Below are 13,347 nucleotides of genomic sequence, written 5' to 3'. Positions count from 1 at the left end.
CCCAGGCCCATCTCTGGGCCCCCAGGGCCCACTGCACGCCACCAGCCTTATGCCCAATAAGCAACTTCCTGGATGCCAGATTCCACTGAGCCCTGAGGACAAGACATGGGCGGGACACAGGCCCTGTCCTGGGGGAGCTCATAGATGAGCAGGGGGGCCAGGCCAGTAAAGAAACCCTGTCACCACTGCTTGACGAATGCTGGAATGGTGAGAAGCCCACCGTGTATAGGAGCACGTTGCCCAAGCTTTACAGTCAGGGAGGGCTTCCAGGAGGAGGTGATAGCTGAGCTGAGCGGTGAAGGCTGGTCAGGAGCCAGACAGTTAAAGAAGTGGGAGAGGCATTCTTCACAGAGGGAACAGCATTTGCTGGTAGCATAAAAGATAAGGCTACAGCAGTGGGTGGAGCCAGGGGAAGGAGTCTGAGCAGGGAATAATGATCAGTTCTTAGACAGGGGGGGCCCTGGGAGCTGCTGGCCCCCACTCATTCAGCCGTGGCCAGTCCTCTGTCAGGGAGAGGTTAATGCTTCGGACAGGAACCCTGCACCCATGAATAGGATGACGGCAGTGGTGTGGTTTGCTCACCCCACGCTCAGTTTCCCTTCCCCTTTCCTCCTTCCCGCCACTTCCCCCCACCCACTGAGCCTTGCCCACTCCTCACCAAGAATCCTTCAGGCACAGAGGGTCCAGATGATCAGCTCTGACACATCAGCCCCAAAGGACAAAGTGAGACTCTCGGGGCTGAGTGTCCCCTCTGGGCCTTGTGGCTCTTGAGATAAGCGGGTCCACTTTACATCTGTTTGCATTTTTAGCATGTGTCGGTCTCTGGGGTGACAGTGTGACATGGCCGGTTCTGTGAGTTCTTGGAAACTCAGGGGAGCGTGTAAAGCCCTGAAGTTTGCTGTCATGTATAACTTTGACAAGGGCCCTGGGACCTCTGGAGCTATTTTTTCTCCTCTTTAGTTAAACTTCTGTAGTTAGCCCTGTGTCGGGCTCCACTCTGGGCGTGGAGCCTGCTTGAGAGTCGCTTTCTCCATTTCCCTCTGCCCCTCCCCTGCTCACGTGTGTGTGCACTTGTGTGAGCGTTGTTTCTCTCTCTCTGTCTCTGTCTCTCTCTCAAAAAATTCTGCAGTTGTAACAGCCCATCTTCCAGAGGGAAGGGATTGAGTGGAAGCCAGGCTTCCTTAAGCAGTGATTACCTGCTGCCCAGTGCAGCCATCCATCCATCCATCCATCGTCCACCCATCTACCCATCTGTCTATCCACCCACCCATCATCCACCCACCCATCTATCTACCCATCTATCCATCCATCCATCATCTACCCATCCACCCACCCATGTATCCATCCATCCATCCTTCTGTCCTTCCATCCACCCCTCTATCTATCCATCCATCCATCTTTCCATCTATCCATCCGTTGTCTACCCACCCACCCATCCATCCATCATCTACCTATCTACCCACTGCCCGTTCATCCATCTACCCATACACCTATGTACCTACGCATCCATCCACCCTTTCTTTCATCCATCCATCCACCCACCCACACACCTATCCATCTTTCAAATTTTCCACCGAGGGAAAATCCTGTTGAAGAACTAGCTCCAACCCTGCCCTCCCCACCACATCCTGCCATGACCTCCTAGGATCCTTCTTCCTGTTCCTGAAGGCTCCCTGGGGTTTGGGTAGGGAAGCCAAGGTCCTTCAGGCAGGAATGCTGGTCTATTCTGGGCTATGTTAAGTGTTTTTGAGACAAGACAAGCACCAGAAAATACGTAAAGGTCTTAGTTCACCGTTTCTGACCCCAGGCTGCCTGAGTGCCCTGCACCCTGCCCGCCCTCTTTCAAACATACGTAGTCATGGCCCCATGGCCCCATGGGAAGATTCCTTTTTTTTTTTTTAAGGTTTATTTTTTTTATTTTTGAGAGAGAGTGAGCACAAGCTGGGGAGGGGCAGAGAGAGAGTGGGAGACACAGAATCTGAAGCAGGGTCCAGGCTCTGAGCTGTCAGCACAGAGCCCCATGGGGGGCTTGAACCCTGAATCCTGAGCCAAAGTCAGACGCTTACCCGATGGAGCCACCCAGGTGCCCCCGCATGGGAAGATTTCTAAGGAATCCTTGAGGTGTTTGCTGGAAGTAAAGAGGCGGGCAGGGCACAGCCTTGCCATGCACTGTACACGGCCCCTCCTAGCAGCCTTGCCCCCCCCGGGGGGCGGTGACAGACCCTGCCGGTGCAGCTCCGAGGCCCGGAGGACCAGCTTTACATTGTGCCCAGCACACCAACAGACCTGCCTATTCCTACTCTGATATTCAAGGTGGGAAGTCCCGGCACCCAGGGCAGGCCTGGCCTCACAGGTGTCGCCTCCAGTAGTGAGGTGACGTGAGGGTCTCCAGCTTGGGCCAGGCTGCCACACTTCAAGTCTGACGGCCAGCAGACCTCCATCTACAAGTATCTGGGCCTATGGGCAGAGGGACGAGCGCCAGGGGGCTGGTGTTCCTGAGTTTCCTAGCCTTGCGTCCTGTCCTAACTGGCTGGTGGGGCACACAGGGTGCTATGTCCCCAGTGCCCCTCCTGTGCAGGGAGGGGATGGGTGGCAGAGGCCCTCCTCCTGGTGCTCTGAGGAGCCCAGAGATGCCTGGCTCTCGGGGAGTCCCCACTCTTGAGAACTTCAGTCCCCCATCGTCAGAGGAGAACTAATGCCACTGTGGTGAAAGGAGCGGTTTGCAGGCTGGATTTCGGTCCCGGTTCTGCCTCCGATTGGCTGGAGACCTTGGCCAAGTCCCTTCACTTCTCCAGCTTGGGGAAGCGCACGTGCTGGGCTAGATGGGGGGTTTCACACTGCCCGGTGCTCCTGCATCCTGCATTCAGCCAAAGGCCTGCAAGTCTGATTGCATCCACTTAGAGACCTTCGTGTTCTTTCAGCTGGCTCCGAGGCTGTTAATTTGGTAAAAAAAAGACCAGCGATTGGGTCCTGCTTTCTTTGACGCAGGCTTATCAGGCGTGATAGATCAGAGACTTCCTGTAAGAAGGAGAGAGGGCCTGAACATTGGGCTGATCGGATCCCGGCCTCTTTCTAGCCTCTCTCTGCAGCTTCCGCAAATCTGGGCAAATAAGGGCAGACGGGAGACCCAGCCAGCCGCCGTGCACCCGGCTGGACCCAGCCCCAAACCCAAAGCTCTTCCGGAAAGACCCTCCTGGTCATCTTTGCCCTCATCCCCTCTGCACTGACAGCTGGCCAGGCTGTGCAAATATCTTTTTTTTTTTTAATTAAATTTTTTAACATGTATTCATTTTTTTATTTTTTTATTTTTTATTAATTAAATAGTTTATTACCAAGTTGATTTCCATATAACACCCAGTGCTCTTCCCCACAAGTGCCCCTCTCCATGACAGAGTGCGAGCAGGGGAGGGGCAGAGAGAGAGGGAGACCTAGAATCCAAGCAGGCTCCAGGCTCTGAGCTGTCAACACAGAGCCCAACACGGGGCTTGAACTCACGGACCATGAGATCATGACCTGAGCTGGAGTTGGACCCTTAACCCACGGAGCCACCACAGCGCCCTTGTGCAAATATATTAATAGGGGTAGTGAGTTTTTTTCCATCAAAGGACAACACTCTCCCTAAAGGGAACCAACCAGCTCCCAAACTCATGGTGGGAGGGGTTGCCTGCCACCTAGTGGTCCTGGCAGGCACTGATGGCATGGCCCCAAGTCAAGGGGAAGTTGGCTGGGAAAGGGTGAGAACACTCTAGAGCATCTGCCTCCCTTGGGTCACCTAACCACCTGCATCACTCACATTTTACTAAGCCCTGCACTTGACAGCATTCATCTCACTTGCTTTTTACAACATTCTGGGAAAAGTAAATGAGGAAAGGGAGGCGTGGAGAGGACAGTAACTTCCCGGAGATCCCAGGGCCAGCTGCTGACCGGCACAGACCTGGGCTGTGCTCTCTGACTCCCAAACTGAAGGCCGTCAGTCCGTGCATGCACTCGGCTCCTCCAGCACTGGCCAGGGAGACGCGATCACGATGGGAGACGGGGCCCTGGGGGCACGCCGACTAGAGGAGCTAGACGCCCCGGACAGCCAGGGCTGGGGGCCCCGGGGAAGGGAGTCTGCCCAGCTGGCTTTAAGCTCAACTGGAAATGGAAACACAAGAGTGGTTGATTGGTTTTTCTCTGATACGTGATGCCAGCCTAAGTTCTGGGTTAGCTTTGACACTCATATCCCAGCCTCCCCAGCCGGGGTGTGCCCTGCTTCCAGCCGGCTGTGGCATTTGTGGGCATGTGTTGGCAGCTTCGTCCACTGTAACAGGGGTGCTCGGGGCTGCAGATCACTCACAGTGTAACTGATCATGGTGTGAATCAGAGTCAGCGCTGGTACCTGTCTTCAAGCAAGAAGTCCTAGGAGGGGTGCCCCAGGGGCTCTGTTGGTTGAGTGTCTAGCTCTTAGTTTCAGCTCAGGCCTTGATCCCAGGGTCGTGGGATCGAGCCCCACATCCCTGCTTAGGATGGATGTGGAGCCTGCTTCGGATTCTCTCTCCCTCTCCCTCTGCCCCTCTTCCCGGCTCATGTGCTCTCTAGCTCTTGCTCAAAGAGAAGTAAAAAGGAATGGATATATGAAGAATTTGAATTTTTTACTTACCTTAAATCTTTAAGATGTGTAAAACTATAACCATAACTAAAATTTTTCTACATCTTCAAAAAAATTATGTTTTAGATATGTGATATCTAAAAATGTGATCTCTCACTATACATAAGTGTATATGTATATTTTTTTATATACACCCTAAAGACATCCACGATTATTAGTTTCTTGTGTGTCCTTTAAATTTTAAAACATTCCAAAACTCATTTGAAAATTAAAAACTCATTTTAAAAATAAGCTCAGGGCTCAGGGGGCACTTGGGGGGGGGCGCACGTGCGCGCGTGTGCATGCGCGCGCTCTCTCAAAAATGAATAAATATTTAAAAAACAAATAAGTTCCAACCTGAAGGGGAGCCAAAGACAGTCTTTGAGCAGGGTGTGATAGCGGGGACGGGGAGGGCAATGGGGAACGCTGGACTTCAGGACAAGCGTGGATTTGCAGGGGTGAGGGCAGGGCTGCAGGTCCGCAGGGGCGGGTGTTCCAGGTGCGCCCCCAGGCGGCGGAGGCGGCGGGCGGAGCTTGGAGAAGTGGACAAAGGGGTCCCGGCTCAGCCCCCACACCCTGGTCTGCGCAGGTTCCTACTACCTGACCACCACCTATGGGGCCCTGGAGCACATCAAGAACTACGACAAGATCACGGTGACCCGGCAGCTGAGCATGGAGGTGCAGGACTCCATCCACCGCTGGGAGCGCCGGCGCACGCTCAACAAGGCCCGGGCCTCACGCTCCTCGGTGCAGGTGATGCCTGGGACCCGGCGGGGGGGGGGGGAGGTCAGGGGGCGGCCGGACTGCGCCCCGACGCCAGTCCCGTGGCACCTCCGGCTCGGGAGCCCGACCCCGACGGGTCAGAGGGCCAAGGCTTTAGAAAAGTATTGCCAGGCACAATGGGTGTTGTAGCCGAGTGGACAAGACTGGACGGGAGGAATGGGACTTGTACCCAGCACTCCTCAGCGCCTGCCATGACCTCATGTCCTGCTGCTAGTGCCCTGCTGTGGCTGGAGATGCGGGCATAGCCTTGCCAGTCCCGCTTTGGGGAGCCCATGGGCCGATCCACAGCCTTGCCCCTTTTGTCCCTGGACGAATGCTGCCAAGGTGCCCCTGCGCCCCACCTGGTTCCCCAGTCCAGCCACCACGGCTCCCCACCTCTCTCCAGACACACTCGGTGCTCTAACTGTGGCCTCCAGAGTCCTGCCTCCTACACGCTCATCACCCCACTCATCCCCAGGGTGCGCCCAGTCAAGCCGCCCCCAGGTCCCCGAACAAGCGGAGCTCAACTACCAGGCACTCAGCCCCTGCCCACGCTGGTCTGTCTCCCCTTCTTCCCTGCTGCCACAGCCCATATCCTCAGTTTCTCTGAGAAGCCTTTGAACAACCGCCCACCTGTCCCCCATCCCTTTACGACCCAGGTTAGATGCCCTCGTCCCTGTTTCTCGTTGCTGCTTCCCGCATTGCAGCATATGTCACTCCATGTCGTGACCGTCTATGTGTGGAGCCATTGCCCTGGAAGGGAGGGCCCGTGACTCACATGTCTGAGGGGTCCTAAGCCCAGGGTCTGGCACAGAGTGGGATGGGGACACGTGCAAAAGGGAGCCAGGCAGCAATCCAGAGCTGTAAGCAGCTCTACAGTCTCACTCCCTTGGCACCCGGAGCACACTGGACCTGCACTCCACCCCCGGCTTTCAAGATGGCCCCTCTGTAACAGACAGAGCCCAGGCTTGGGAGGAAAGGGGCTGGAGGTCTGGACCCAGCTCTGTACTAGCTTGCTATATGGCCATGCCCCTCTTTGGGACTCGGTGGACCAGAGAAGCTCTGCCTCCCAAGTACAAGTTCTAGGCTGCCAAGATGATGTCCCCCCTTCTCTTATCAGTGGTGTCTTGATAATATTTAGTAACTGGCTCTCTGGGGAGAAAAAAAAGGCACCTCTGATTTTAGCTTCTGTAGATTTCCACGGTGCGAATACTCCCACCATGGCCCATGTCAATCTACCAACTTGGGTCACTGAACTTGAAACCAGAAAGAGATGCACGCAGTCGGCTTTCTCAAGCTGGGCATGAGCCAGCATATGTTGGTAGGGACGGGCCCCAGCACCCCACTGCACCCATCCCCTCCTGGGACAGCCGTCTCTCCACCACCTCTGGGAACACGGGCTCTCCTGGCCCACGTCGGGCCATGACATTGCTTGCTTCTTGTTTATACGTTGTAGGTTCCCAGTGCTAAACCAGGCAGAACAGCAGTGCCTCTCACCAGGGAGGTAACGCTTAGGAGAGGGGCTTGGATGGGGGAGGAGGAAGCCCCCCGGCACTGTTTCCGGGGTCCATGGAGGCCACCACCCTCCGCTTCCTCTCAGCGCCTCATCTGCACTCACCACCCTGTAACCATAATTATAATCACTCTTTTTTTTTAATGTATTTTATTTTGAGAGAGAGAGAGACAGAGACAGCACCAGCAGGGGAGGGGCAGAGAGAGAGGGAGACACAGAATCAGAAGCAGGCTCCAGGCTCTAAGCTAGCTATCAGCACAGAGCCCGACACGGGCTTGAACCCACAGACTGTGAGATCATGACCTGAGCCGAAGTCGGATACTTAACAGACTGAGCCACCCAGGTGCCCCTATAATCACTCTTAAGTGGTGGTGGCCTTGGTGGTCGCCTCATGTTCTTCATCCTGGTCAGACAGCTGTACTGCTACTATCCTTCCACAAGGGGGCAGCCCCGCACAGGCTTCCTGCCTGCCCTCAAGGTGTTGGGGGGAAAGGGACTCTTCCAGGAGCTGAGCTAGTTTGTCCGCTTCCTCACAGCCAAGGGGTAAGGGACTGGACTCACCCCAGTTTATGGTTGAGGAAATGAAGGCGCAGAGAGGTCAAGGTCACACAGTGAGTGGGAGTAGATGCAAAGCCTGGCCGGAACTCGAGGGCCCATCCTTCCACCGCCTGGTCCTCCCTCTGGGGCTGGTGGAAGATGGTGTAGATGCTGTTCAGCTTTGTGCGTCTCTTCCTATACCCAGACCCACCGGCATCGCCTCACCTTGCCCGCCCAGCTCGTGCGGTGCCCCTCCTCCCTCGGTCCTAAACCCGCCTTCAGGCCCAGCTCCCCTCCCCCTTTCACTAAGCCCCCCCATCTCCCGCCCCTCCTACCCCTCTCCGAGAGCCTCCAACCCCGCAATCCCAGGTTTTTCCAGCCTTAAGGTTGACCCGTTTCGCAGGCCTTAGTAGCCCCAGCTGCACCGTGGACTGCTGGGCCGGGGGTGTGCACATTCTATTTTATTTATGCCAGCCTCGGTGCGCCAGCCTTGGGCCTGGGGTGGGAAGGCAGGGGGAGCGTCGGGAGGAACTGTTGAGGAGGTGAGTGACGGATGAGCCCGCGGAGCGGCCACCAGGGGGCGCGCTCGCTCCTCATTGCCGAGACCCCAGCCGTCTCCCCCAGAATCGTCATCCCCTAGAGAGGTGAGGCTTGGAGAGAGGACCTTGCCTTGTGTAGGTCACACAGCACGGTCAGTCGCAGATGCCCCGACGTTCAACCCCACGACCGCCCCGGCAGTCCCCTCTCTGTGTAGAGGAAAGCTCGGGCCCAGAGAGGGCAATGGGCTTGGCCAAGGCCGCTCAGCTCCTCAGCCCTGTGCAAGCCCCCAGCGTCGGGGCGGGGGTGCGACCGGGTGGCCCCGCCGGTGACTTGAGCCTCCTCCGTGTCCCCTCCCCCTCTCGCCCCGCAGGACTTCATCTGCGTGTCGTACCTGGAGCCCGAGCAGCAGTCGCGGACGCTGGCATCGCGGGCCGACACGCTGGCCGAGGCGCTGTGCGCTCAGTGCGCGGAGAAATTCGGGGTGCCGCAGCCCCAGGACCACCGGCTCTTCGTGCTGGTGGACGGGCGCTGCTTCCAGCTGGCGGACGAGGCGCTGCCGCACCACATCAAGGGCTACCTGCTGCGGAGCGAGCCCAAGCGCGACTTCCACTTCGTGTACCGGCCCCTGGACGGCGGCGGGGGCGGCGGGGGCCCGCCCTGCCTCGTGGTGCGGGAGCCCAACTTCCTGTGAGGCGGGGGACCCCCACCTCGGCCCCTCCAGGGGCAGCCTTCCAAGACTGGCCGGCGGCGGAGAAGCGGGCGGACTGGGCTCCCGCTCGCTCACCAACCCCCTAAATGAACACACGCACTCCCCACGTGGATGGGACACCCACCTGTCACACTTTGCAGCATACTGAGCGTGCGGAGGCCAGCACCGCAGAACGACTGTGAAGATCCTAGGAGGAGCGCTGAGACGCCAAGTTCTTCGTTAGCCAGGAAGGGAAACTGAGGCTGGGAGAGAGAGAGGACTCCCTGGCCAGCTGCAGCAAACAGAGCCCAAGCCGGGCGCCCTGGCCTCTCATAGCCCTTCAGGGGGGTCCTTCTACTCCACCCCAGCCCCCCAGGCCCCCCCAGTCCTCAGTCTCTTCTGGGAAGGGCTGACTTTCCCCAGGGCTGTCCTGGGCAGAGCGGCCTGGCCACAGCTGTCCACCGCGCGCGCCCCCAGGATGGAGCTGGGAGGTTTTGGACCCCCCCCCCCCCCCGCATCTCAGGAGCATTTCTCAGGGTGTGTTGAGGGGACCAGCCCCCCATCCCTGCACCGGACCCGGCCCTCAGCCACCAGTGCCCACGGTGACCCTCCCTGCAGTTTCCAAGTCCCTTTGGAAGCAGCCAGCCAAACACCGGATCCACCAAGCAGAGGCCGGCTTGCCGTCTGCCAGGACAAGCTCAGCTTCCGCCCCAGGGGACACTGGCGGGGCCTTTCCCCAGCAGGCTCTCCCCAGGGCCAGGGCAATGCGGCTGAGTCACGTGTGGGGAGAATTTAATAAAAGCCCTTTAAAAATGGCACCTCTCTTCCTCACGAGGCTTGAGCCCTGCTCAGCCAGCCAGACGCCCCTGTGAATGCCTAACTCCCGGGCGGGGGTCAGAAGACCGCCCCCCCTTTCTCCCGAAGGCCGTGTCTTTTGGCAGAACCTGCAGTGTACTACCCACCCCCTCAGCTCCCGTGGCCATGGCCCGTGCCTGGCCCTCGGCCTGCTCCTCTGTTGCTGCCCCACCCCATCCTTGGTTCCCATCGTTCCCACCTCTATCGTTTCAAAAATGATCTCACACCTTCCTGCTTCTGCTTCATATCCCAGGAATACCATTCCCTGGAGTCATTAGTCAAACTCCTATTCATCCTTCAAAGCCCATCTCCTCTGCGAAGACTTCTCTGACTTCCTAAGCCAGATAGTCCTTATACACATTTCCACAGCCCCCTAGGCTCATGTCCTCACGAGATCTCACATTGCTGTTGTCTGTTGATACTTCTGCTTTTGCTCCAGAGTCGGACCATTCACATCTGTGTCCTCAACATTGATTAAAAATCCGTATGTTGAGTGCCTGTTAAATGTCAGCACTCTTCTAGGCCCTGGGAAACAGCAGAGAACAAAACAGAGTTCGAATGGAGCCCCAGGGGGAATGGCGATGGGCAGTGTGCCCAGGGAAGGATGGCTTGACTCACCTGGAGTAAACCCCCAGGCATCGACCGGCTCATCCAGCCAGTCTGCAAGCCGCCGCTGGGCTCGGGCTCCCGGCCAGCCTGTGTGGGATGCACGGATTGCTTCAGGAGGCCCTTAGCTGGGGGTGAGTGTAGATGGGTAAATATCCAGAGACTGCGGGTAGCCAGCCAAGGTCCCAGGCTGCCCTCCCTCTCTCCCCCCCTCCCCCCACTACACGATGCAGACACTGCCCCCTTCCTGGCCTTCCAGTGCTCCCCACAGCCCTGAGCTGAGCTTGCTACGCAGCCTTGTGCCCCCAGCTGGAAGATAAGTGCCCGCCGCCTCCTACAAGGCCTAGGCAGTTGGGGAAAGTCAGAGGGGACCATCTACCCAAGCACCCTCTTGCCATAGTGCAGGCCCAACGTGGGGCAGGTTTGGGATTCAGAGGGTGGATTGGGTCTTATGTCCAGCTCCCAGGAAGTGGGCAGAAGCAACCAGAGAACTGGGCTGCTGGGGCCGCTGTAAGATCAGTGTGTGTGTGTGTGTGTGTGTGTGTGTGTGTGTGTGTGCGTGCGCACGCACGGGCGCATGTGCAGGGCCCACTATCCGCAGTTCAATCCCAGGATGCACCCAGGAGAGGCCAGAAGGCAGGAGGGGTGGGGCGGCCCGGACCCCCAGTTGTCTGGATGTCTCTGCCCACAGGGAGATGCAGAAGGACTGGTACAGGTGAGCAGGCTGACCCAGAGCTGTCACACCAGGCCTCTCACACGCTGAGCCCTCTGGGGGCACCGGCACCGGTTAGCAATTCTCCTGCATTATTTTATTTAATCTGCAAATCAGCCCCTCAAAGAGGCAGTTGCAGATGACGACATAGAGGCTCAAAGAAGGGGGTGTCTGAGTCTGCGGGGCTGCCGTGCAAAGTGCCACAGACTGGGTGGTGTGAACCACGCATTTCTCCGCTCACAGCTCTGGGGGCTGGAGGCTGAGATGGAGGGGTCAGTAGGATCGGGGACTCCTGGGCTAACAGGTCTGCCTCTCGCTGTGTCCTCACGTGGCCTCTTTTCTCTCTGCATAAGTACCCTTACTGTCTCTTTCTAGAAGGACCCCAGTCCTATTAGATTAGGACCCCACCCTACTGACCTCATATAACATTAATGCCCTCTTTTTTTTCAATATTTGTTTATATTTTGGGAAGGCACAAGCAGGGGAGGGGCAGAAAGAGGGGAACAGGATCTAAAGTGGGTTCTGCGCTGACGGGCTGACCACAGTGAGTTCGAAGAGAGCTCGAACTCACGAACCAGGAGATAGTGACCTGAGCCAAAGTCAGACGCTCAACTGACGGAGCCATCCAGGTGCCCCAACCTTAATCCCCTCTTTAAAGGCCCTGTCTCCAAATACAGTCACATTCTGAGACACTCGGGGTTAGGCCTTCAGCACAGGAACTTTGGGGGACACGATTCAGCTCATAACAGGGTGATGCAGCCAGTTAGAGGCCAAAGTGAGGTTTGAACTCAGGGCTGCCCTACCCCAAAATCTAAGGCTCTTTTTCCTGACCCATCACAAGTGACCTGTTGGTAGAAAACCAGTCGGCCACCCCTTGCTCTGGTCCCGGGAAACTTGCCTGAGGCAGTCAGCCTTGGTGAGTGTCACAAGGCTGGCCCCGAGCAAGGGGTCAGGAGTCCAGAGCTGTGCATCCGTGTGTGTGTGTGTGTGTGTGTGTGTGTGTGTGTCCAAAGGTGACAGGGACAAAGAATGTGACATGTGACAGGGGCTCATCTGTCTCCTCCCTGGCATTCGTCCTCTCTCCCCTTAGAAGGCTGGCTCCGTTTTCCTTCTGCTTTTACTGGCCTTTGGCCTGAGGCTGCGCCTGGGGCCAGCAAGGGGGGTGGGGGAGGGGAGAGAGGCCACTGGCTCTCTGCAGAGACCCTGGCCCTGCTGCCCCTCCGTCTCCCAGGCCCACCAGTGACAGCTGGGTACAAAGTCCTGCCCATTTAGAGAGGCCTCAAACAGGCCCTGAAGACACCTGGCCCATGATGGCCTCCCAACACCTTCATGTGGCACATCTGCCCAGTTTCTGCCGGAGGGACAGGGGACAGGCCTCCGGGAGAGGTGGGCAGAGGCGAGCAGAGGCCCTGAGAGGGAGGACAGGCAGGGAGAGCTGTCCAGCTGCAGCAGGCACTCGCCTGTCCCCGCTACAGACACGCCTGCCCGAGTCCTGTGCATCCCACTCAGCTGAGGCCACGGCCATGTCCGGGAGGCACGGCACACGTTGGCAGCTGCAACCCGCTGTGTAAGCCCTCGGGTGGCCTGGGTTCTGGGCCCGGGGCTGCCTCCTGGCGGGCAGCGTCCTCCGGGGAAAGTGGGGAGCAGCTGTGGCAGGAACCAGGCCCCCCCCATTCGCAGAAAGTGCCAGCTCACAGCGGTGGCTTCCCCTCTTCCCCAGCTGTCACGCGATTTGCCGGGAAACGTTCTTTTCTGAGGAAGGCTTTCCAGGAATAAACAGCCCACGAAACCCTAAGCCAAAAGGAAACTTCGACATCTGTTTGAGTTCAAAGTCATAAAAACCTGTTGAGTCGTGGGGCGGGAAGGGCCTTGGCAGCAGCCAGGAGACCTGGGCCCCAGTCCAGCTGGGAGCCCTCAGCAAGTCCCGGAACTCGCTGCCTCCATCTCCCTGCTCTTTTTTTTTTTTTTTAATTGTTTATTTACTTTTGAGAGATACAGACAGAGCGCAAGCCCTGGAGGGGCAGAGCAAGAGGAAGACACAGAATCCAAAGCCCGTTCCAGGCTCTGAGCTGTCAGCACAGACGCAGACACAGGGCTCGAACGTACAAACCACAAGATCATGAGCTAAGCCGAACTCAGATGCTTAACTGACTGAGCCACCCAGGTGCCTCTCTCTTCCCTTAAAATGAGCGTTTATATCCCAATTTCCCAGGCTTGTTGCAGGAACCACACAAGCTCCTGGGCGGGGAAAGGGAAGGGAAGGCTCAGATCTTTTTGAAAAGGTAAATGATTGAGGGCTTGCATATATGGGCAGGGAGGCCATTCTCTGCCAAGGTTGCACGACTGAGGTGATTAAGTGGATTCAAATCCAGTCTGGGCTCCGAGATTGGCTACTCCTTGGACAGGGACCATGTCCACCCAGAAGAGATGCCTTTTCCAAATCTACACGCAGGTATTCTATGGTCTATAGGGCACAGGTGAACCCAAACGGGGGGGGGGGGGGGGGG

General features: G+C 57.5%; 1 protein-coding gene across 1 annotated transcript in view; it reads left to right on the top strand.

Annotated features, from left to right (window-relative positions):
- RIN3 (Ras and Rab interactor 3) overlaps nucleotides 1-10,015 on the top strand; it is a 120,191-nt gene extending 110,176 nt beyond the window's left edge. The window contains exons 9-10 of the mRNA XM_029952417.1: nucleotides 5,217-5,380; nucleotides 8,350-10,015. Of these exons, the coding sequence (XP_029808277.1) occupies nucleotides 5,217-5,380; nucleotides 8,350-8,670 (485 nt within the window). The 3' untranslated portion in view covers nucleotides 8,671-10,015. The remainder of the gene's footprint in view (nucleotides 1-5,216; nucleotides 5,381-8,349) is intronic.
- The last annotated feature ends 3,332 nt before the right edge of the window (nucleotides 10,016-13,347 follow it).

Source organism: Suricata suricatta, chromosome 9, assembly GCF_006229205.1.
Source record: "Suricata suricatta isolate VVHF042 chromosome 9, meerkat_22Aug2017_6uvM2_HiC, whole genome shotgun sequence".
In the NCBI taxonomy this organism is placed as follows: domain Eukaryota; kingdom Metazoa; phylum Chordata; class Mammalia; order Carnivora; family Herpestidae; genus Suricata; species Suricata suricatta.
This window is presented reverse-complemented; position numbering and strand designations above follow the sequence as displayed.